The sequence below is a fragment of the Centroberyx affinis genome, unplaced genomic scaffold, assembly GCF_046629955.1.
Source record: "Centroberyx affinis isolate AG114_WGS23_722 - 3 ecotype Tasmania unplaced genomic scaffold, CSIRO-AGI_Caff_v1 ptg000194l_1, whole genome shotgun sequence".
Taxonomy (NCBI): domain Eukaryota; kingdom Metazoa; phylum Chordata; class Actinopteri; order Beryciformes; family Berycidae; genus Centroberyx; species Centroberyx affinis.
Window position 1 is genome coordinate 53,853 of NW_027278887.1, and position 25,781 is coordinate 79,633.

Genomic DNA, 25,781 nt, shown 5'->3' on the forward strand with positions numbered 1-25,781 from the left:
GTATATTTTTTTGTGGTACATATTCTGCATTCATTTTTTCTTTGCCTCGCTATCAGGATATCTGCAGGTTTCCGAAAGCCACATTTAATACTTTTTAATACCTTTTTAATGGAACTGAATTAAAGACCAAATTAAAAACCAAAATAAACAAAGCTGGCAAAATAGACAATTTCTGATTGAATATAGCTAATGAAAGTTCTGAAACTATAAATGGGCAGTATAAGAAAAAGAACACAAGGAAAGTAATTGTTACGGGCCATGAAGTCCAATTGTGTTTAGTAAAGCAGATATGATTAAAAAATATGTTTTGCATATTGTACTACTATCCCTGTTCTGTACTGATCTTAGAGTGGACATGCAGGGCAAAGAAGCCTGTTATTTCACCTCTAATAACTGTATTTAAGACATTTTTATACTTTTTAAGGCCTTAAATTAAGATACTTTCAGAATTTCAAACTTAGTAAGAACCTATAGAAACTCTACTACTAACTAACTACTACTATCTACTAAACTATTTTGTACACCCTAATAATACTGTAATCCATACTTTTTAAAATCATACTTTTGTGGTGGTGCATATACTTCAAACCCCCTTTTTCTATATTATTACTTATGTTTCTTTGCTGTATCCTTCTGCTATTTTCTGCTGTAACGGCCCAATATCCCCACTGGCATTATTTAAGTTTCATCCTATCATATCTGCCTCAGTCAGTGTAACTAATTCAAGAATTGTTGACCTAGGGAGTCATTTTTTTTTTTTTTCTGCCCCGCTTAAGTCAACAGTTGACCTTTGTCAGGCTGAAAGTGTTGTGGTGAGGAGACCCGCAGCTTAACGCAGGCTGACAGGCTTGTCATGTAGGATGTGACTGGTGCCAAGGGGTGTGTCAGACACTGACGGGGGAAAAAAAAAAAAGAAAAAAGAAATTGGGCTGTTAACATTCATGAGAAATGATCATGGTGTCAGAGGGAGAGCATCCACTTGTCATCTCCAGACAGCACTGATCTATTTGTCTGGCCATCCTTCTTCCATCCATCTAGTAACATGTGCATGACTGTATCCATCCCATTTATCTATCCATCTATCTATCTATCTATCTGTGCTGCCATCATCCTGGGTTTCAATGGAGAATTTTAGTGTCACATGATGGTCTAAATGGCATTTCAGAGGCTGACAAGAATACAATTATGAGAAACACTGAATGCTTGGAATTATTTTTTTAAGCTTTTGGCATGAAAATGGTCAAATTTAAAGATATCGAATATACCGGTCAAACCCTATTCCATCCATCCATCCATCTGCATGTGCATCAATCCTAGGTAATAGTTATGCTTTTTGTCATTGCAACTTTTATCAGCCAATCACACAAGGACGCATTAAGGGTTAGGTGTTAGTCAGGTGTGGATATCAGATTTGACTCACATTGCTGACAGATCTTCAAAACCAGAGATGGAAGCAGTCAAGTTAGGGCTGGGCAATATATCGATATTATATCGATATTGTGATATGAGACTAGATATCGTCTTAGATTTTGGATATCATAATATCGTGACATGACATAAGTGTTTACAGTAAAGTGATGTCATTTTCTGAACTCACCAGACTGTTCTAGCTGTTCTATTATTTGCCTTTACCCACTTAGTCATTATATCCACATTACTGATGATTATTTATCAAAAATCTCATTGTGTAAATATTTTGTGAAAGCACCAATAATCATCCCTACAATATTGTCGCAATATCGATATCGAGGTATTTGGTGAAAAATATTGTGATATTTGATTTTGCCCATATCGCCCAGCCCTACTTACAACTGAACATTTAGCCCACTTCGTAGAAAATACCGAGATATATATCGTGTATCGCCATTCAGCCTAAAAATACCGAGATATGATTTTTGGTCCATATCGCCCAGCCCTAAGTCAAGTTTACGGTATGATCTGAATGGAGCCGCAATGCACATACAGGCGATGTAAAGAGATGGGAGGAGGAGAGCGGGGAAAAAGTAATGCAGCCACAGGAGATGGACGGCAGTGAAATGCCAAATGTAACCATATGCCTGGTTATCAGCCGCCTCAGCTCAGCGGGCGGCCCGACCCACCTGAACCGGCCGAGCCTTCCTGGCCTACAGCCCCTGCAGTTGTGACTGTGGGAAGCATGTGACTGTAAGGTTTAATGGGCAGTCTAAATCACAGGCCTGTCACTTTGTGCCTTCATTCAGATTAATGTGCACGCCGACCGGCCAGGCATTAAGCCCCACAGGCCCTCTCAATGACACACCTCAGTGCTCTGTGGCTCACTGTGGTGCGCCTGACACATTCCTACACACACACACACACACAAACAAACAGAAACACACACACAGGCTTGGAAACACACATACGTACATGTACTACTGAGAAGCGTGCACACACACACACTCAGAAACAGAAACACACACCCGCCCGCACCAGGAAAAGCCAATAAAACCAGCACAATGCAACCTTGGGAAACTTTGGGGGGGGGGGGAGATGAAATGGAAAGAGTGAATAAATGAAAACAATGGGAATGTCAGGCAATCAAACGCATCTGAGCTCTAGAGTCCCGTGTAATAAAAACACACGCTCGCTACTTCACAAGAGGGACGTCTCGCTCTCCATCTGTCCTCACCCACCAGCTGAAGTGTGCTTCAACTTCAAGGACAATCTCTTCGTGATTAACAGTAGCCACGTTTCCCGTCCAACTGTCAAGTGAATTGTGAGCAAACTTTTGACACGGGCTGAAGCGAGTAAATAGGGCTCCTGAGCGCAGAATGGAGCTGCATCGGAAAAGTCTCCGAGAATTGATTCTAGAAGTTGTTATTGTTTTGGTCATGCCGTCCAAACAACAAAACGTCCTTGGCAATATTCCACCAATTAATGGTCATACACCCATGAAGGAGACTTATACATTAGAGCGATAGCACATACACACACAAAACATTTTTGCAATATTGAGGAAATTTCCCAGGAATATGCTGCTTCCATTCAGCCCTTCCAATTCAATACATCACCAATCACATAAAAACACTTGGACGGAAACCCAGCTCTTGACACTCAGTCAGTTGCCAAAAAAATGTTCCATCCAAATGAATCAGATGTCAAGTGTTGATTCTCGGGGGTCTGACAAAACAGATTAGTGGCTCTTTTATTTTCTTGGGACCGGTTTTGTAGTGGCACCAGATGTTGCTGTCTTTACAATCCTCGTAAGTCACGCTGGCGTCGTCTCTCTCTTTTTTTTTTTTTTTTTTTTTTTTCCGCTTTCTTGGAGCTCAGACTCATCCTCAACAGCATCTGACTAACTCTAATGAAAACGGTTTCATCATCTGCCAGTGGACAGGAGAGGGGAGGAGAGGGGAGGGGAGGGGAGGAGAGGAGAGGAGAGGAGAGGAGAGGAGAGGAGAGGAGAGGAGAGGAGAGGAGGACAAGAGAAAAAAAACAGAAGAGCTGCACATGTTTCAAGCTAAGAGTTTAAATGGGACCACAAGTGAAAGGGTGCTCTGCCCTCATTTGGTAGCAGTCAGAAATGCAACACTCAACATTCAGGACTGAGGCCTCATATAAAAAGACATCACAGTACTGGACACACTGTTTGATTGACAGCTGATCTCTGAGCAGCAATGACTACTTTGACCAAAGATGTCAATAAGCCACCACTAGCATGCAGAAAGCCAGAAATACACAGACAGACACTGAAGACTCACAACTTCCGGAGAGCTTTGATCACGTGGTTGATGAGCCTGTCCTGGGTCTGTCTCCCCCGGCTCTGGGTCCCGGTCGCTTTCTGGAGGTTCCTGCGGGTCCGACCAGCTCCCAGAGACCGGGAGGCGTCCCCGCCACTGGTCCCGTCCTTCACTGGTGAGCAGACACTACTGGGACAGAGACAAGTCCTTCAGGAAAAAGCACAGTGAAACTCAAATGGTTTTATTTTCAAGAGTTTCATTTTGTCAGAAGTTAATGGGGATACATTTATATTAGGCAATTTATATTCAAGACGTTTTCTGTGGAGGACAATGTTGTGAAGGAGCAAGGAAACAGTTTGGTGTTTTTTTTTCAGGTCAACTGACTTTCACTAGCACTGCTAAAAAAAAAAAAAAGGCCTCTGATGTTTCAAAAATCAAAATACTGAGGCAAGTGTTCTTAGAAACCTGAAATAACCCTTGAGTGCAGCCCTTTTTCTAGGGACACACTATTGCCTTTTTTGCCCAATTACTTCTCCTCCCCACTGAAGGAAGACCCCCCGCCTCGCAGCTCAACAGCGCTTGATTTTTTTATGGCATTGTTAAAAGAGTAATCATAGTGGCATTTGCCCATGCAAACCGCTCCTATGAATAGGCCTCCCCTCGGTAAGGCCTTCTTAAGAATCCCAGTCCCCTGGTTGAGAGCCACTCTGTATCATGGCAATTAGAGCAGTGACTCATATGTCACTGCCCACCGGAGCATTCAGTCTCCAACACAGCATCTTCCCGGCTTTGTACTATATATTTACATCTCGCTGTAATATGTCTACGTCTGTTGTGACTCAGTTGTTCACTGACAGGCGAGAGAGGGAGGGCAGAGATCAAACTGTAACAAAAATCAAACTGTTGTTTCCCATTAACCACTAGCTTTTTTACAAGACTTTCAACTCAAGTACATTCTAAGGATGAAACACCAGGCCTCACTATTCTAGAAGAGGTCGGTTAAGCGTTTTCTTCAATGTTCCCCGAGTGCACGGCGAGTAAAATGACAAAGCTCTTTCTAACATGTATGGAGCTCTTTCGCAGCGACGACAGGGGCTAGGCCCAACCCCAATGGCTTAATTAGATTAATGGAAGAGATGGCGAGGATCTAATGACCTATCTCCTTGCATCAGTGGACAGCGGAAAGATGGAGAGGCATGAAATAGTGCGTCGGCACTTCCCCCAGCTTCCTCCTCCACTCATCCTCGCCTCTCATCTGCCCCAGACAAGTCAATGGTCCTTGAGAGCGCTCGGAGATATATTACACGAAGCCCACGCCGGAGTCAAGTCCTGCCTGCATTCCTTTGGCATTTGGTTGTCCCTTTCTCAGCGTGGAAAAGAGGAATGGAAGAGCGCAATTTGCGGTGGGCGGGCGGGTGATAGCGGTGTAATTTTATTCCGAACGACAAGCAAGGGTGCGAGTGTCTTAGTGAGATAAGGGCTAAATGAAAACAGGGAAATATGCAAAGATAATGGCAATGACAATGGAACGAGATTCATGAGTGGAAATAACCGCGCTTTATAGTTTTCCCCTCACATGTATTTATCATGGCGATAATGAAATCAAGTTAATGTATTCAGGATGTTGAGTTTGCATACTGTGAATCAGGGATGTACATAGCAGAGTGCTGACATCTACTGGTAGACTACCAGAGAGACACTGGTATAACATCTGTGATCAAAACACACAAAATAAGAGCTAGGAAAGAAACAATGATGGACAAGACATGATTGGCTTCTTCATATTAGTGAATATCTACACTGGAACAGTTGGACCTACTTTTTGATTGCTGGCACTTTATGGATTCGAGGGAGCACTTTCTTTGGATGGAGGAATATCTTCTGATAGGAGTTCATGAAGACGTCATGAGCCTCCTTAGTAGACTGGGCATCCTTACTATGAGAGAAAAAGGTGTAACAGGGTCAAACATTCACAGCATATACATAACAAATAGCATGTGCCATTCAAACTGAACAGACACAAGGCCAATGCAAGAAAATCTGAGAAGGAAAAAAGCCTGTAGTAGCCTATAATCCTGCTGTTACAGGCCAGTAGCATCCAGCAAAATTAGTTAAGTAAAGTAAGTTTAATAAGTTTATTTTAAGTTTAATTTCACTATAATTCAAATCTCTAGTAATTATCCCAGAGAGAATGCATAGAAATTACCATATGAGTGAGTGAAATTTCACTATAATTTAATTCACTGGATTTCAAACCCACCACTATTATTCCCCTGAAAGTATTGTAGACAGTTATACGATTCATTACTAAATCAATAACAAAAATAATCTCATATTCTTCCATATTCACATTTATCAAAATCATATAATTTGGGGAACTGTGACATAATGAGTGTCTATTTGGGTGTCTGTGGCATGAAAACATTTGAGAGCCCTTGATTTACTTTACTATAGGCTATATTAGGAAAACTGGGCGAATTCCCATTAAAGATTTAAAGGTGGGACAAATAAAGGCCTTTAGATACCTGTCTCTGAGTCCATGGATTGTGCACAGGTCCCTCAGGCGGGTATAATCTATCCCCAATACTTTTTGACTTTCTAAATAAATAAACGTTAATTAAAAACAAGAATACATCGGGAAAAAAGGTAGGATAACTAGAGATAACCGTAACAACTGACTTACTTTAAATTACTTTGAAGCATAAGTAACACCAAACTCCATTCAAAAATCGAGCACTTTAATGTTTCCTTTCTCATCCACAAATATACATACATGATAGAACAGGAGTTAACCTCTTACCAATTGGTAGGGTCTACAGGTAACTTCGGCATATATATCATCCATGAAGCAGAGCTGTATCTCAATAAAATCTCAACTTTTATAATTGTTTCACACTACTCGCTACCGCCCACCACGTTGTTTTGGTGGGAGAAGATTGTGGGAATAACAGTGGAACCAGATATAAAAGTTTAAATTCCACTGAAATAAGTGCTGCTTAGCGTATTGGAGATATGCCGTATTGAAGAGCTCCTAACGGTTTGTAAAAGCTCTGAAATTAGTTACGTCCTACCAGGTATTAATATTTGCCATTAAGCAAAGCCAAATTTATTGCCAGATTTTTCAATGGAGTTTGGCAATGTCCTCTCCAAACGGGAGAGAACATCACATATCGAGGCTAACTTACAACTTGTTAGCTAGTCTGCTGTCGTGGATATAGGCCTAAGGCTACCAGGTAAAAACCGAAAATTTTACCTGAATGTGTCGAGCTGAGAAATGCAGGTTGAAGCGCCATGTGTCCGTTTAAATAACGTTAAGGTAGCGTTAAACAATCGGCTGCCTACATAAACAGGGTTAAATTAGTTAGTTCTGTTAGGTGCCAACAGGTGGCTTCCAGGTTGTCATGTCAACATGCTGCCTTCAAGTGCTCCCCGTAAACTGTTGTTGTTGGTTCTCCTTGTGATGTACAGTTTTGTGAAAAAGAATAAAAACTAACTAACTAACTAAACTTCGGAAGTCGTAAATACTTCTTGTTGTTGCATTCAGGAGCAATTGGTCGACTGCTTGTTCACACTGTGAGCAACTTGTTCGACCAAGAAAAATAAGCCATATATTTATACAAATCATGTATTTTTCGCTGCTTTGGTATTGCCTTTTGCCATAACCAGCCAACAACTCCAACAATGGATGCAACCCTTCTCCAAGCGTAGTTTTTGAGACATTTTTGGACCATGTAATAAAAAATTGTTGTTTTGGGGTTTGTTTGGGGTTTTTTATGTTAGAAATCAAGCGGCACAGACGCAACAGCAAATTTATATTTTGATTGCGAAAAGTTTAATTAAAGTTTAACTAAAAGTTAAACAAAGGCTGCTCTCCAGTCACTAAATGTCACATCTAGGTAACTCTATCATAATAAATGATCAATTTCCCAGTCATTCCTGCCACTTTGTTGGATCATTCATGTGCATTCAAGTCATAATTACAATATTTCCAACAGCACTTGAGAGGCAAGAAGGCAGTTTTGGATATGACTTCTTCAGGAGTGGAGTTCCAATTCCCCTTTAGTGCTTGTACAGTATATCATTGTTTTGCATGCACCCAACCCTACTATCTCTCCCATTAGAAGCTGAGAGCATCCTCTGTTCAGGCCTCATTTATTGTTGGAATACTGGAAAATTCATGACACCCTCAGTTGTAAGAGACAGACAACACAAACTTTAACACTGGTGTAAATGGGGCATCTTTTTATATGGTGTTGGCCTTCCCTTGTTTTCAGTCGCGTCCTTCCCATCTGTTTGTGTCTCTAGACTCAGTAAGAACGGTGAGACCCATCTGCCTCTGTGGGTTGCTGGTGAGAATTTGCAGGTTTATTTGCAGCTCTGTTTTAGTAGGAGACACTATGGAATTGATTTCAGCCAGAGAATCAGCTTAGGAGAGAATCTCTTTAAGCTGTATTAAATGAAGTAGGTCGTATGGTGTCATCTGAAAATAACAAATAATATATGCTACTGAAAACACAGGCTTAACAATGATCAATAACTCAGTAGCACATTGATCTGTCTTAACAGACTTCGGCCTCTGGCCTCTGTCCTACTGGCCAGGCGTTTGGCTTGAGCCTTTATCTGCAGCTACACCACTGGGTCAGCCCAGAGTGTAAGTCTGGTCTGTGCCTGCCTGGAGGATGGCACAACTCATCCTGATGGACTGGAGGCGTCTTGCTCAGGAGGCGATCAGCATGCAATCTGCATCTGAGCTCAGATCCACCTGGCCCCCGCAAGGGTCTTAAGCATTCCAACCAGGAACTGCACAGACAAAAAAAGAGTGAAAGGCTTCCACAGCTCTGGGTTTCATAGCTGGGGGCTTCAATATTTTCCCATGTTAAACAAACTGAGACGCTTGTTCCCAAAACACACCCGATGAAATGACTTGTGATAGAGTGAGGCAATGCAAAGTGTCATGCTTGCACTTGGTCTGCATGCACCGTAATACTCTGCTAATACAGGGATCGCAGACAGGCTTTCACGCTGTGGGCTCATGAACTTGATGCAGTATGCACTTCCACAGTGTTAATCAGCCATGTTTTGTAGTTCTATTTATTGCTCTTCGTTCAACTCAATAGAACTTTATTGTATTGTAATGACAATAGCTTACTGCAATGTAAATTTTTTGTGCAATGCAAAATAATTGCATTTAAAACACTGAAATTCATTCAAATTGATTCATTGTGCAGTTTATGTCAACTGAAAAGACGTAGGTTTCATGTCATTCACTTAAATCTGCAATAGGACCGGTTTCATACTGTGCTACGGACACACACACACACACACACACACACACACACACACACACACACACAACACACACAACACACAGAGACATATAGGACCTACTGACTCACAACATTTAAAACCTCATTACATGTTAATCCCAAGCTGCTTTCAATTATAAATTCCCCAAGTGGGAAATGCTTTTGAGTCTAACCTTTACCCCCTTCTTTTTCCTTTATGTTACTGCAGTAATGAAGAGGCCACTATGGTACGTCTCCCTATAGACACACAGCTAATCTCAATGCCAAGTGGACTGCGCAGTGTAATTGAGTGTCCTGCACGTATGGATATATTTCTTGCCGCTCTGTACATATAGCACTGAAGCTTACAAGTTAGGTCTTCTACTATATGGTCCAATGCATTCAACATGATGTGTTAGAAATTATTTCAGAAATAGAATTTTTCCATCTTGTCATCACACCATGCTAAGTAATAGCACTTCACAGCCTACAAGAGAGATGATAGTGGTGGAGTCTGTATGTACACAGTCCTCCATACATTTACAGTGTATGTGCATAAGTAGACTCCAGAGTCTCCTAGCCCCGCATTAGTGGTTAGCCATAAGCCTATTGGGATCTTATAGGAGAAGTGGTGAAGGGCTTAAAAGACACTGGTGCTGGTGGGGGCTGTTCTCTTCTCAGAGCAAGAGTATTAGCACTTCTAAAAGGACTAATAGCATCAGGGCCAACTTGGTTATGAGGACGTGTTGCTTTGACAAGAGGGGGATGAGAGTGAGAGAGGGAGAGGGAGAGAGAGAGAGAGAGAGGGAAGGGGTTAAGCCAGCAGGGGGATCTTTCATCCCCACTGCTCCGTAGGAGTCGGTTGATTCCTCTCGTAGCCACACGCACACACAGGCAGCACAGTAGATGTACTTTTAGGCTCCTGGACATGTTCGGCAAGTTGAAGGGCCTCCTGGCGGGCCCGCAGGTGCCAGGGGCCTCTGGGACCCCCGGGGTGGCCCCTGACCCGGCTCCGGCTCCGGCTCCAGCAGCAGCTCCAGCTCCTGCAAAGGTAAGAATTTTTATCTTCACTGAGTCAAATGCTCCAGAAATAAAAAAGAAATTGGATTTTTTTAAATGTATTAAGTTTCTCAAATTGTTCTGGATGTTTATATTCATGTCTGTAGTGTCTCAAATGATACTTGATTTTTCCATGATGCTATCATTAACTTTTATTAGCTGTCATACATTATGTGCCAGTAATGGTATTGAGAGCAAAAAGGACAAAATCATGCATACACACAGAACTAATACAACAAGCAGTAAATTGGTGTATGCAATTATGCAGATGCAGGTGAAATATTATTGCAAATAATGCAATACAGTGAGTTGTTCCATTGGTTTCTCATAAGTCACTTTACCTTATTTCTGTAGCAATCACATAGCGAATGTTATCTGCTGCCATTCCTCATTCTTCTTGCCAAAAATGATTTAAATATGATTGTTTCATTTTCTACATGCACCTATTGAAATTGCTTATTACCCAAAAGGCACATTGAAATTCATTTCATTTTGATTAGAGCTTATTTTAAAAGTGCCTAGCAGGCAAGGGGGGTGTTTTGTCGTATGCTAAATCCACTATTCTTTGAAAATGGTCTCTGAATTAAAATGTCTCTCTAATAGCCGTGGTTTGACTAATGAAGCCAACCGTTTGACTTTGAGGAAAATGTTGCTTTGTGGTGTAGGAGGAGAAGCCAGCCAATGAGAAGGAGGCCAAGAAAGAGGACACACCGCCGGGTAAGTCATCATTCATTTGAGAGACAAAATTGCATATTTGGAAACTGGATTATGTCCCTTTTTTTTGTTTGCTTTGTGTCAGATGGGTTCTTCATGGTGTGTCACATTCACTTCACTATCCTCTGTGGACCAATGGCTGTGGGAGTGTGTTGTACACGGTCGGGGTCAATTCATGAATGAACTCATCAATTCCAGTTAAACTGGGGAATTGGAATTGGAATTTGAAATAATCTACAGGAAACAGAATTAGGAAATTGAGATTAATTCAATGAAATTATGTGAAATTCCATGTTTTTATTTTTGTTTTTTTCTTTCCACATATCTGAATTACACAGTGTTATATATTATCAATACTGAATATTATAAAATGGGACCTTCATATCATAAAAGGGACCTTTCAGGTGGTGTTTGATGCATAACATAATCATAATCCATACATTATGATTGGATTTATTTGATTTGTTGAAGTGTCTTTTATTTGATTCATAATCTTTGAGTTATAATGTTCAGCGAGTTGAGACAAACTCTCTTAGAAGTGGAACTTCATGGAATTTAACGGAATTCAATTCTGTTTCTTGTCATTCCAATTCAATTCACATTCTGTCTCCTTACAGCTGGGTGACATTCACTAACCCTAACCCTCACACTGCAGGAACTGAATTGTAATTTACCATGCATTCCCAATTCAATTCATGAATGGCCCCAACCCTGGTGTTGTAACCTTTTACAATCTATTTCCACGTCCTTAGTATTGAGAACATTAAATTCAAGGAAGAATTCATTGCACCATAACGTAAAGTCACCAATAGAATTACAGAATTATCTGCAAAATTGATTTAAAAAGTCTAAAAACCCGGTCCTGCAGAAACATAGTGGATGAAAAACACCACTCTGACTGCTTGTTCAAACTGTGAGCAACTTGTTTGATGGGTCATTGCAGCAGCAAAGTTCGACCAAGAAAAATAAGCAATATATTTATACAAATCATGTATTTTTCGCTGCTTTGGTATTGCCTTTTGCCATAACCAGCCAACAAAATTCCTTCAGAGTTTACCATCAACCCCAACAATGGATGCAACCGTTCTCCAAGCGTAGTTTTTGAGACATTTATTCCTCTAGGCTTTCATAGAAAAGTTGTAGAGAACTGGGAAGCTTTGAATGGCTGGAATCATGCATTTTGCACTTGCCAGGCAGATATATTGTTCATGAAGCGAAATCACATCAGTAGCGAAACAAAGAAGTACAGAACTCTGATTGGCTGTTGATGGCCAATGACCATAAAAAGATCAGCCTTGCCCAGTTTCCCTGGTCGCTCAGCTCTATAGGAAGTTAATGGACTTCTGCTAACTTGTTGATCATTAATCCAAATAAAAAGGCCTAGCCTGCTCATTTACCTGTCTTGTAGTAAGGTGAGGGTCTAGTGCAACAGGTATCCTTTCACCAATGCAGCTGACCATACTTTTACTATACTTAACTGACTACAAGCCAGACAGAGACCTAGAAAACGTGCTCAGTATAGCACAGCCCTCCACCATGTCTGACAACACCTCGCAAGGAAGTTATGCACCTTTTGGTGATATGCCATGCCCACCACCACCACGCCCCTTTTTGGCCAATTGACATGAAAAGTGAATTAGTTCTTCCTTAGCCCATAACCAACCTTCAGCCCAAGCTTTGTGCAAATCCGTGCTAAACTTTTTGAGATATCCTGCTAACAGACGAACGGACGGACAAAAACAGACACGGGTGACAACATTACCTCCATGGCGGGGGTAATCAGTGCTTTTTCTATGGTAGGACTTTCAGCTCAGTGGACTGAGCACACCATATCCTTAGAACATGGACTTCATGGGCTTCATGGACATTATGAGTCTGTTTCATGAGTTATGTTCAACGTTATCCCCAATCTTTTTCTCTTCCATGTTTCAATCTCTATAAGCTGCCAGTGCAGCTGCCAGTGTCAGTAGCATTGTAATGCCCTTCCAATGCCTTCCAACACATCGAGACGTCTAGCCATTTCACCTACAGTACCAATCAGAGAGGCATTCTTTCTCATGGAGGTGTAAAACTCTGAGGCACTACCAGATGCTTCGACCTACCCATTTTAACAATGTTCTTCTAATTGTTACCCCTTTCTCAGCTCCGGCTCCGGCTCCGGCTCCGGCTCCGGCTTCGGCTCCGGCTCCGGCTCCGGCTTCAGCCCCTGCTCCGGCTCCTGCAGACCCTGGACCTGAGGGGTAAGACCTGCACCCATTGTAGATTCTTCTCTACAGAGGTTTTTTTCAAATGATTTGGCCACAATCACAATGACACAAATACACCTTCGTCATCAGCAAACATGTTTCTCCCACCTTATGTTTTCAGACATTTAATTGCATTGAAGGGGAGATGCAGTGAACATATAACAGCAACTGCAAAGGACTACAGCTCCATTAGATGTATTTATCCCAAGAGTATCTGCCCTGCATCCAAACTTCCCCATAGCTTTCCAAAAAGCATGCCTGCCAAGACATTGACACCACAAACTAGTATCAAATTAATCACCCAGTGGACACTAATTAATAAGATTCCCTGGCAAGATGACAGAGAGAGAGAGAGAGAGAGAGAGAGAGAGAGAGCCCTCAGAGATGAACGCAGCATGTGAGATCTCTATCCCTTGGTACAGCAACATGCAGATTAGTTTAGGGACGACCTGAAAGTGGATTAAAGGCTTTTCAGCTTTGTAGACATAAGAAGCTCACCGAGGCTGCTTATGGCCGAGCAATCAAACAAGTGAAGGCGACAGGTTAAAGGCACATACAGCTGATCCTTTCAGTTGTAAACACATGTCATATTACTTTCCAACCAAGGAGACGCGTTGGAAATGTTTCATCGGCTAGATATGGAGGAGTTGTGGTAAGAGCTAGAGGTGAAGCAGAGTGTGAAGCACTGTTAGAGGAGTCACCCATCAGCCTGAGTGGCATGTGGAATAAATAGCCTAGAGTGTCAGGAGTTTAAAGGTGAGGCGAATTACTGATCTGCTCCAGTCTGTGTCGTCCACCTCTTATATGATGGATATAATGCAGTTTGATTCCATATATATTGTAAAATTGATCAATACTACACTGCTTGTCTATGGGAAGAACTTAACATGAACTGATTCTAATGAGACATTTTGATCAGATTCCACACACACACAAGTATACATGAGTATGTTTATAATTATTATTAATTTCAATGGAGAGTTTTAGTGTCCCATGATGGTCTACATGCTGTTTCAGAAGCTTTTAAAAAGGGGAAACAGAATACTTATTTTTCTTATGAGTTATTTGCATGAAAATAGTCAAGAAATTTTAAGATATTGAATATCGGTGCAAAAAAAAATGTGTCTAACTCAAGTCATTGACGGTGTGTAAATTGGGCCACAGTTACCAATAGTAGCAGCTAGAGAAGAATGAGGACCAACCAAAGGGACATAATTATCTCGGAGCCCACTGATACATAATGATGAAGTGTTTAATAAAGTGATAAAGTGTTTAATAAAGTGTGGTGGCAATTACTGTAAGATTCCTCCAACTGTGTGATGTGAGAGTCATAACGGAAATTGCTGGTCTGTGCAGACAACAGACAAGTCTTAACAAGTTATTTCGTCTCATATTCAGTCTTATTTTAAGATGCTTCCACTTGTTTTCAATGCAGTTTCACTTCAATAAGGCAGATCACTCCATTACTATCAAGACAATTACACTTTCTTGAAACAAGTTGAATTGCATTGGAAATAATTATAATTATCACATTAAACATTTCAGTAAACATTTCAAATTTTGGCGTCGGTTGGTCTTGATACTGATAAAAGTGATTATTGTCAAAAGTGTACAATTTTTACCCTCTATTATTATCATTTTATCTTGTGGTGCCTTCCTGTTTTGCTTGTTTTAATTTATTTTATCAGCATGTTTTTTTGGTTTTATTTGATTGTTAAAGCACTTTTTAAACTTATTATCATATATTATTGCAGTTATGGTGCAGTGGCTATTCATTTCTGATGACTTGTTATGGATGAGTCCTACCTCTGACCTAGATGCATTGCTCCATTCTGTCCACCAGGGAGAGACATATGAACATCTCCTGTAGCTCTGTCTGGACTGCTGGGCTGCTCTTGGAGCCTCTGTCAGCTGAGCCTTTTCACGAAAAAAAAAAAAAAAAAAGGCATTTTACAGTGTAAATATCTCAACCAGCAATTACTATGCTATGTTATAACTGAAAAGCAGCTGATGTAGACTCACCTTATAGCTGACTGATATGAGAGTTGTAAAAGAGTGTGTAGTCAGCCTCCTACAAATTTTGTAGGTTCTCCATAAGCATTGCACCAGAAACTGGCCAATTTACCAGTGATGAGGTACGGAAACAAAGTCAGTGAATGTCATCAGATCCTAAAAAGCCCTCCAGCCCTCAGCCATGGTCTTGACGCTTTTAGATTTAGTTTAGTTTTAGTTTATTCGTTTATTTAACAGGGGCCATGCACAACACAACCGTTGGACCAGAGTTAGCTATATAGTGCATTTACATCTGCAGTCCCTGGGCAGGAAGATATTAAAAAACAATACAGTACAAACAATACAAGTGGGGACTTGGTGGGGGATTTACAAGTGGGGATTTACAGTTCTGAAATCACTGTTTCAGTATGTATATACCTGCATCTAAAGTGGTAATCTGCGAGATCCTTGTATTTTTTTGTTTTTAGCTTTTTCATTTTGTCCCCGCTTCCCAGAGATCAGCTGTCAATCAAACAGTGTGGGCGGAGCATGGATTTTCTGTTGATGCAGTTTGAATTTCTCTTTTCTTTGTCTGTTCAGCCATGGTGGCTATCACTGGTCATGCTCACTACCCAGTTCTTCTTCTATTGATTCCAAACAACCCAGAAACGTAAAACGCATCACTTCCTGTGCACTAGAGGATTTTTCCCAGGAAAGAGCTACCAGACACCGGGTGTTTTGAACAGCAAATGGAAAATCTTTCATGAACTGGATATAGGCTGAATCACTATTGTGTTATATCAATCGGTGATAAAGAGTAGCAAAATGGACATTTGGCAGGCACTATTAGCATGCTAGTATTACTGTTGAAGTGATTTTGTGGCTAATTGTACTGATGGTACAGTATCTTCCTTTTTCAGACAAGACGCGCCCCCCCCTCCACCTCCACCCATAGTGGTCAACAAGTACTCAGATGAGCAGCTCAGATCCATCGTCCAGCGGATGAGAGAGAGAACAGACCTCTACAAGGAGAAACTCATTGATCAGTACGCTTCCTCCCCAGAGATCACCCCTCCTGTCAGTGAGTATACGTACAAACACACCCGTGCAGAATCATTCATGTACACACACACACACACACACACGCACACAAGTTTCTGAAATATTGAGCATCAAAGATCTGACATACCAGCTGGAAAAAAGTGTAAAACTGTCATGGTCTTTCTATCTGTTGAAATATTTAACCCTAAAAGTTTGTTTTTAAAAAAGAAAATAAGCACAGCATAAAGTACAATTCAAAGATCATGAATATGAACTCGATTTTGATTAAAAAAAATAATAAAAAAGTCCGATAGAACCTTATAATTCCAAGCTCACAATATATTTGTGTCAAATGGATATGGATAACATTAAAGCTTTATAGGAAATTAGACAAGCAGTCTGGCAGTATAGAAATGTTTCAAAATGTTGTATATAATCCATTTTGGTAAAGATTTTCATTTGTTACAGCAGCATTTCAAAAATACAGATGATGGCATGCTTTAAAATGTAGGAATTTTATGAGTGAAATCCTAAAGTAGTTAATAACTTCAGTAATTCCATGCTGAGTTCTACTTTCATGGTAGTAATCATTTTGTCTTCAAACAGTGGATATTTCATTTTGGAAATGTGAAATGACAGTTTTCAATCTTCATATCATCCATTTAGCACCACTGCTGCTCAAAGAAGACTACGCAAAAGTAATAGAGGAGAGGAAGAGGCAAGCAGAGGAGGAGCGGATAAGGAAGGAGGAGGCGGAGAAGAAAAAGAAAGAGGAGCAGGAGAGGAAGAAGCAGGAGGCGGCGCAGAAGAAGAAGGAGGAGGAGGAGAAGAAGAAAGAGGAGGAGGAGAAGAGGAAAGCAGAGGGTAAAGATGAGAAAAAGGAGGAGAAGAAGATGAAGGCCAAGCTTGCTGAACTTACCTGGTGGCTTGTGGACGTTCTGCTGAAGCCAATAGAGGACAAGATGGACTCTGTGCTGGGGGTGACCATAGACCCTTTCACAGGTAGTGTACTGACTTGACTTGATGCATGAAGACTTGACTTGAGTTCTGATGACTTGGGACTTGACCTTGTAGACTCTGATGTAATTTTATTATAGTAACTTTTGTTCAAATAAGCACACTGAGTGATTAATCACATTATTTTATTGTTCGTGATTAAACCATCTATTGTATCCCTGATTAGTTTAGACCAGTATGGGTTTTTGAAGGCCAATACTTGTCATTTGTGATTGAAGCTGCCCATGGATAACCAATATCTTGTGATGATGTTCAATATCTTTACATTTGCCCATTTAATGCCAAAATACTTCCAAAAAGATTACAAGGATACAGTGTTCCCCAGAATTGTATTGTCAGTGTGAAAAAGCCTCTGAAACAGCATTTAGACCATCACTTTGCTCGAGACACTAAAACTCTCCATTAAAAGCCAGACCAATGAAATTGTTTTAGGTGTTAGCAGCTCCTTAAGGGTGAGGCAGGTTTCACTGGTTTTACTGGAATGATTTCTGTGGTCAGACAACTGACATAAAAATAACAGAGGACTTTCAGGTGATGTGACTCACCCTCTAGCGGCCATATTGGAGGTCCTCAGCTCTTGGTAACAACGGTGGTGAACAATTGATTGTGTTGCTACATGTACTTGGTTGTTTCAACAGAAATGAAAAGACATGGTTCATTTCTGCGCTGTTTTTGACTGGGAACTGATTATTTCATCACTGATACATCTGATTGATTTTGTGTTTAGATAATGTCAGCTTCTTGAACACTGTGTTATTAACCCATCTGATTAGCTAACACAGTAGAAGTTATGTTTGTTGTGGCTCCTAGTTGTTAAAGGAATAGTTCACCCAAAAATGAAAATGCTGTCATCATCTACTCACCCTCATGCCAAATGAAACACAGGTGAAACGTGTTAGTCCATGTAACACACAGGGAGGTTGCCAGCACAACTTGGTAGCAGCCTTCTCCAAAACAACTGAAGTCAATGGGGACCTGTTCTTTAGAGTTCCAAAACAAAAACAGCCAAACAATCACACTGTGAATAGAAAGACCTATACACCATTATTTGTTGCAAATCAATCAGCTGTAGTTAAGATTTGCACTAAATGATGGTGTAAATATACTGTAGGTCTTTTTGGATCTCTGAAGAACTGGTCCCCACTGACTTCAGTTGTTTTGGAGAAACAAACCTACCATATCAGACTATTCAATTTTACATAAAACGTTACTGAATGGATCTGCCACACAACAATCTTTTTCAGCTAGCTCTTTTTCTAGCCTTGTCATTATATATTTAGACCAATTTAGGCCATAAGTGGACCTCCATGATGGTGCCAATTTTTAATTAAAGACCTTGACCCAAATACAACCGATATATGAGTCTAACCTATTGTCCAGCATCGTCTTGTTTTTGCAGTCTATGTCCAGCACACTAAATTCCCATCTCCCTCCTCTTCTACCAAACCCCTACACCTCCAGACCGTCGCTACATCGCCTGGTTGAGCCTGGTGACGCTGGCCTTCAACTACAACACTTGGTTCGCCACGGCCCGCCTGTGTTTCCCCTACCACACGGCCAGCGCCATCCCCTACTGGTTCACCCTAGACCTGCTGGCCGACCTCATCTACCTCATAGACAGCATCCTCTTCCAGCCCCGCAAACAGTTTGTCATGGGAGGCGACGTCATAGTAAGGCAATCCTTAAGCAATCCTGACCAATTTAGACTGGCATTGAGAATGAAAAGGATGAAAATAACAGCACATGTAATATACAAAAAAAATGAATATGAGAATATGAAAAAAAAATTATTTTAAAGACACTGTTTTGATTTTGACTCTCACTCTGTATCGTAATGAGACACAGGTTGAGCCTCATCTTGTCATTTTCTCCCTTTCAGAAAGACAGGGTGCTAACGAAGAAGAACTACAGAGCGTCAGAGAGATTCAAGGTATTGCATGTGGGATTCATGGATCTTCATTTGCTGTTTGCACTGCTCCTGTTGCACTTCAGGCTGAACTCGCCTCAGTTTGCTCACAAAGCTGTCTCTCCTCAACAGATAGACTTGATATGTCTCATACCGTTCGACTTGCTCTACATCCAGTTTGGATTCAAATCCATTTTCAGGGCCAATCGTCTGCTGAAGGTAAATTCACATACTCATCTCATGTGTACCTTATGTGGATGGAAGATTAGTCAGGCCATGTGCTCAATCTATGTGATGAATTCAAAACATAGTTGAGTTGATGATGTGTTTTTGATTCTTACTCTTAAGGCAGATACGTTCTTTGAGTTCAGTGATCGTCTGGAGAGCATCATGGCCAAGGCTTACATCTGGAGGTAAGTCACATAAAATGAACTGCTGCTTTATTCAACAGCCATCATTGTGCCACCATTGTTGTCATCACACAGTCAATGATTCAAAGATCTATGCTTAATACATTTGCAACCATTTTTCCCCATTTTATTAGACTGTTCACTGAAGACAGATCTGACAAGTTTGGTATCTGGAGTCTTTATGCCATAAACAACTATGAAAATTGACTGTGTTCAGTTTGTCATCAAGGGAAGATTGAGACAGAATCTCACTTGTTAGTACACAGAGAGATATGAAGATGTAAGAGTGACAAAATACATAACTTATTCCCCTAATTCAACAATCTCCCCAGTCTTGAAAAGTTCCCTATTTACAGTATATGGCAAAACCAGTCAGTTTACAATTTGAGCTGCAAAATGTGTTATTTCACATGAGCTACCCACTCTATTACAGGCCACAATACTGAATGAGTAATAACACTTTAGATAGCGAATCTGTTCTCGTTTGATTGTTACTGGTCTGTGGTGAATGTAATTCATTTGGTCATCTTCTGCTTCGGCAATGTGTGGAATCCCTGTGCCATGGCAATAAAGCATCCACTGAAGTGAACTTAGAGATCGAAAGAGATGGAGAGATGAAGAGAAACAGACAGATAAAGAGAGGGAGTGAATGCTAACTGCCTTATTCGTCTGCTAGAGTGATTCGCACCATTGGATATCTGCTCTTCATGCTCCACATCAACGCCTGCATCTACTACGTGGCTTCAGACTACCAGGGCATCGGCAAGACCAAATGGGTTTACTCTGGCCTGGGCAGTGCGTAAGTACCATGATATTCATGCATTTATATTTCAATCTTTATGGCTACTAGAAATGGTGTGTGTGTGTGGTGTGTATGTATATTGCATCTTCTGCATGTTTTGCATGTTGCACACTTTGAAATTATCTAAAGATCAGCAATGTGTTGTAGTAAATTATAGTTATACTGTAATTATAGTTAACATAGTTACAAGGTGCTGTAAAGTAAACCGAAATCATCTCTGTGTCTCCGGTAGATAGCTCTGTCCGATGCACATGCTAACACTTTAGTATACAGTATGTTAAAAAATAAATGGTGGTAAACTGGTAAATTTCATTTCCAGATGTCTTAAACACTGAAGAATGTGGCAACTGAACATGAGTTTTGAACATAAGACATCTTTTTTTTTGTTCCAGTCTTTCCGAATCTTTATAGAGTATCCATCCCTGACATATGCAAAGGAAATCCAAACTGTAAACTCTATTGTATTTCCCATCTTTACTGCTGCCGTAGTTACCTCAGCTGCTTCTTCTATGCGGAGAAGTCCCTGCTGATGATCGCTGAGTTGCCATTGCCAGACACCATGTTCGGACAGATCTTTCAGATGACGAACTACCTTTTCGGGGCGTTCTTTTTGTCCATCGTTCTCGGCCAGGTAGCTTTAGTTTACTTTCTTTTTTCTTTTCTCTTTTTAATCAGCTTGCTTTGGGGTTTTGATCAACTTGTATTGGGATGCTTATTTTCTTCGTGTGACGTTCTTTTTTCTTTTTCTTTCTTTTGGCAAGTGACTCAAGCAATTGCAACAAATTTCACCGTTCTCTCAATTTTTTAAGCGAGACATCTTGGGAATAAAGCATGAAACCAGGCAGAAATATGTAAAAGATAATCCAAACCATGCCTTGAACCGACTTCACCCCCCTACACACACACATGCTCCTCTATCCATCCCCTAAAACCCACTGGCCAATGATAGTATAGCTTCCAAAAGCCCCTCTAATGCCCCGACCCTCTCCACAGGTACCTGCGTTGTTACTACTTTGCCGTCCGCAGTCTGATCAACATCGGGGGTCTTAACGAACCCCACACCGTCTTTGAGATTGCCTTTCAGATGACAAACTTTTTCACGGGTGTCTTTGTGTTCTCCAGTTTGATTGGACAGGTAACACAGAGAAACGTCCCATCAGATGAACCCTTACCCCTGTGTCTGCTAGTCAGAGGTCCCGTAGCATAAGCCAGGGCCCCGTGATCCCGAATTCATCTGGAACCTGATAGATGTTAACATCTCCACTTTAGCATGTTGTTACCCTTTTTCCGCCTGTCTCGTTGATGTAGTGAAGTAGTAATAGAGGAATGGAACTTCTGTCCATCTAGAAATGTACTGTCCATAGTTTGTCATCATACACCATAGTAGTTTCTCTACCATCACATCATCCGTCACTCAAAAAGTCATGATATTTCATTAGTTCCATGTGGAGTCTTGATTGTGAAAAATGTTAAAGGTGCGATGTGTAGCATTTTAAGATCAATAAGTCATTAACACGATCTTTTGAGACGTTAGAATAATCACTGTAAACAAACGAGACGATCAGATTGGCAGCCTCTACCAGCCTCTACACTGCATTTTACATTGTGTGACACCGGGTTAGATTTGGTGGGAAATTTGCTGGATTGCTTTACAGCACAATACAGGAAGAGGGCACCATTCTTCAGTGTAAATGGAGCAAATAGCTTGGTTTTAGAAACACTAGCACTAACAATACCACAATAATTGGCCGATACCAACTATTTCCACCATGGTCTCATTTGTTTACGGTAATTATACTAAGGTATCACAATAAATTTCACAATGATATCTTGATGTTTAAAAATGCTGCATGTAGTACGTTGAAAGAAGTAACCTATGACTCAGTTAAATAACATTTAACATTTCAGTCATTGTCAAAATAATTGTGATACCTCGGTATAATTAGTACTGTTGGGGTGGGGGGTCCTTCCTGTTTAATAGGATCAATTCAGAGTGACTGATTTGACACAGTAGCACCATTTTTTAAACTAGTGTTCAGTGATCAATGACAAGAATGGTAGACCACTTAACTAAAGTCTTACTCCTTATGTTTTTCAATTTGTGTGTTCATTCTTGCCTTGTTCTCACCTCAGATGAGAGACGTCATTGGTGCAGCCACGCAAGGCCAGACCTACTTCCGAACCTCCATGGACAGCACCGTGGCCTACATGGTGACCAACCGCATCCCTTCTCTGGTGCAGAACAGGGTCCGCACCTGGTACACTTACACCTGGGACGCTCAGGGCATGCTGGGTCAGTGTGGACAAAGAGTTATTGAAGTTTTCTCTCAGTTCATGACATCTCCTCTCTGATAGCTGACAAAACACCAGAGATGAAAGCATATGGGGGGAGATGTTCTACTGTCTGATGTGACAGGAGGACACTTTGTGGCGCCTAGTATTCTAACTTTTTGTCATGGCGGGGTGTGTCATCTTGATGCTTCCAGATGAGTCCGAGCTGCTGGATAAGATGCCTCTGGTGATGAGAACAGCGATCGCTGTGGATATCAATCTGGCGACCTTCCAGAAGATTGATCTTTTCAAGGTGACAAGTGCAAGCATATTCAAACACACATGCAAACACCACACACTCACACTACTAACTGGACAACAGGATTGCATGATGATGTGTTATTTCAACAGGGCTGCGACCAGCAGATGTTGGTAGACATGTTACTGAGGCTCAAGTCTATCATCTACCTACCTGGAGACTTTGTTGTGAAGAAAGTGAGTGTATATTAGAGTTATGATTATGATTATGATTATTATTACTATTATTATTATTATTTTCCTGGGTTTCAAAGCAGAGTTTTAGTGTTCCATGGTCTAAATGCTGTTTCAGAAGAATTAAATTCTGAGGGAAATACTGACTACTTTTTGGGGGATTTTTTTGGCATGAAAATCATCAAATTTAAAGTATTATATTGACACAAAATATCTGCAAACAGCAGCTTCAATCCAGAAATATTGGTATTGATATCAGCCTTCAAACTCCCATATCACTCAAACCCTTGTGTAAATTACTATTTGAGGAAACATGGTGATCCCGGCCTCTAAACCATCTATTGTTGTTATCTTTCTGCCTCTGCATGGCTTTCACCTCTCTGCAGGGTGATATCGGTAAAGAGATGTATGTCATCAAAAGTGGAGCGGTGCAGGTGGTGGGAGGACCTGACAACAGCATTGTGTTTGTCACACTGAAGGCTGGCTGCGTGTTCGGAGAAATCAGGTAGGGGTTTAACTGTGTGATAAAGTCCATGTTTTGCTATTGTTGGTGAAGAGAACAGTATGTTGACAGTGACATCTGTTCTCTTTTTCAAGTTGGAGCACCCTATGGTGTGACTTTAAAAAACAGAAGATATTATGCAGAAACAATGTCTCAAACAGAAATGCTTGAGTAAAAACAGAACATTAGAATATTCAAACAGAAAAGTGGAAAAATAAGTGTTTCGACAGCTTATAGAAGCAGGTAATCACAGTACAAACATTTTGTTTGATTCCCATCAGTACGAGCATGTCATAAACAGTTTGTATGTGCAACCAACGCTTGACTGTGCCAGCTCTTTACTTTCTGTGAAACTCTAACAATGGATTCAAATCCCCAGACAAAGAACACCATATTGGGTCTTTAAGTAATTTAGACATTTTTTCTCAGTCTGTTGCAGTCTTCCAAAGACGGAGGGAACAGGAGGACGGCTAACGTCAAAGCTTACGGCTTTGCTAACCTCTTTGTCCTGGAGAAGAAAGACCTGTTTGACATCCTGGTCCACTACCCGGAGTCTCAGAAGGTGTTGTCCAGGAAGGGCAAGTGAGTCAGAGTGCTGGCTGAAGAAAATAGAGGGCTTTCAGGTGGTGTAACACGCCCTGTAGTAGCCATATTGGAGGTCCTCAGCTTTTGGCAATACTATTTAAGAACAGTTAACCGTATTTCTAAAGTTACGACTCGGCCATGACTACAGTATCAGCTTAATTTCTGTGCTGTTTTATCTGGAGACTAATGATTTTTGTGTTTAGCTTGTTAGTTAGCTAGTCAAGGGTATATATTTTTTTAGAGTTAACTAGCTACCTAAGTACCTAGTTAAAACATCTGATGTGCAAAATAGCTAATGCTATGTGGCTAGTACTTAGGTGGCAAGTAGTTCCATTTTATTATGTATTATAAATAAACAAGACTAGACTATTATCACCATTAGTTGCTTTGCTAAATTATCTGACTAGAGCTGAGTTAGCTAACAAGCTAAAAAAAGAACTGTTTATGTTAACTGAGCTGACTCCTCAGCTGCAATGTTTTAGTAGCTATTAGTTTGGGCTAAATAAGACTAAATATAGCCTATATATATATCTCTTTTTTCACATGGTTGATATATATTTAGACATTATTCACACACTGGACTCCTCTGACACCAGGCGTGGTTGTTGGGAGATTTGTGACTCAACTACAAAGCTTTATACAGATTCAATTAGAAGCAAGATATTGTCTCTTCTCCTGAGCAGGTTTTACAGTATACTTGGGAGTTGGAGTATCAGAGGGCATTCGTTCCATTTCATCTTAATGTTTGATCAACCCTGTAGATCTGAGCAGTGTGTGTGTGTGTGTGTGTGTGTGTGTGTGTGTTTGTGTGTGACTTTAAAGGAAACTAATGAAGGCCAAGGGTCCAGCAGCAGCTAAAGCTGAAGAGGAGAAGAAGAAGGGGCTGGCACTGTTCGGACCCAAACCGCCCACACCCAAACTGCTGCGTGCCGTCGGTGGAAATATGAACAAAACATTCCTTGAAAAAATCAGGGTAATTATACTTTTTTTTTTTTAAATAACGTACGTACATTTTGTCATATTAAAGTAAATGCAGTGGAGGTGCTGACTGTTTTGTAACACATTTCAATTTGTGTTTCTTTTTTTCCCAGAGTGCTGCTGCTCAACAGTGAGGATTTCAGTCTACTTATTTTGATTTTTTTTTTTTTATAACTCCTTTTTGGGAGTGAATGTACAGTTTATTTTCAACCTCTTACTGTTATGACTCGTTTGTACTGAGTGTGCGTTTTCTGTTATTCTGACATATTGTTTGAAAGGAATGCTTCTGTAATTTACCTGGGTCAAATAGTATTGGAAAATATTATATTAACATTTGGTTTGTGAGCGTCAGGTAAGTTGGAGGAAATCACAGGAAAATATACTAAATAGAATTTTAAACACTTTCCAGTTGTTGCCTAAACTTTCTGGCAGGCACTGTACTGTCCTATGCGGCAAACCCCACCCACCTGCTACTACAAGCAGAGTAAAACAAACCAATACCAATACTATTTGTCCAAGGCCTGGTATGAATGGCACCTACATTTTTCAAAACATTGTGATGAGATGTGCAATATTTGAAGCTAGACAGAGTATCAGTCTGTGAACTTCAACTACTGCCCCTAGTGGATTTGTCTTATGCTTATATTTGTCTATTCACCATATATTTTTCTGTTTTTGTCAGCCATATATATATATATATTTTTTTTTTCAGTTTGCCAATGCACAGTAGTTGTAAAAGCAGTGCCTACCAAACAATATTATCCAGCATTATAGCAATGGTGA

The 25,781-nt window shown here is 40.6% G+C and overlaps 2 protein-coding genes across 2 annotated transcripts in view; one reads left to right on the forward strand and one right to left on the reverse strand.

Annotated features, from left to right (window-relative positions):
* The window catches only part of cnbd1 (cyclic nucleotide binding domain containing 1), a 46,178-nt gene extending 39,187 nt beyond the window's left edge, over positions 1-6,991 (reverse strand). Inside the window, exons 1-4 of the mRNA XM_071538117.1 lie at positions 6,952-6,991; positions 6,224-6,296; positions 5,518-5,634; positions 3,720-3,887 (exon numbers count right to left, since the gene is read on the reverse strand). Coding sequence (XP_071394218.1) covers positions 3,720-3,887; positions 5,518-5,634; positions 6,224-6,296; positions 6,952-6,991 — 398 coding nt within the window. The remainder of the gene's footprint in view (positions 1-3,719; positions 3,888-5,517; positions 5,635-6,223; positions 6,297-6,951) is intronic.
* Positions 6,992-9,911: 2,920 nt separating this feature from the next.
* Positions 9,912-25,132, forward strand: LOC139660096 (cyclic nucleotide-gated channel beta-3-like). Its single transcript, XM_071538152.1, has 19 exons — positions 9,912-10,013; positions 10,711-10,759; positions 10,842-10,897; positions 12,845-12,996; positions 15,915-16,075; positions 16,702-17,037; positions 18,514-18,722; positions 18,932-18,982; positions 19,091-19,177; positions 19,307-19,371; positions 20,045-20,167; positions 21,164-21,305; positions 22,304-22,463; positions 22,657-22,754; positions 22,853-22,936; positions 23,320-23,438; positions 23,865-24,017; positions 24,843-24,993; positions 25,112-25,132. The coding sequence occupies exons 1-19, from the start codon at positions 9,912-9,914 to the stop codon at positions 25,130-25,132; spliced, it is 2,319 nt and encodes a 772-aa protein (XP_071394253.1).
* Positions 25,133-25,781: the final 649 nt, after the last annotated feature.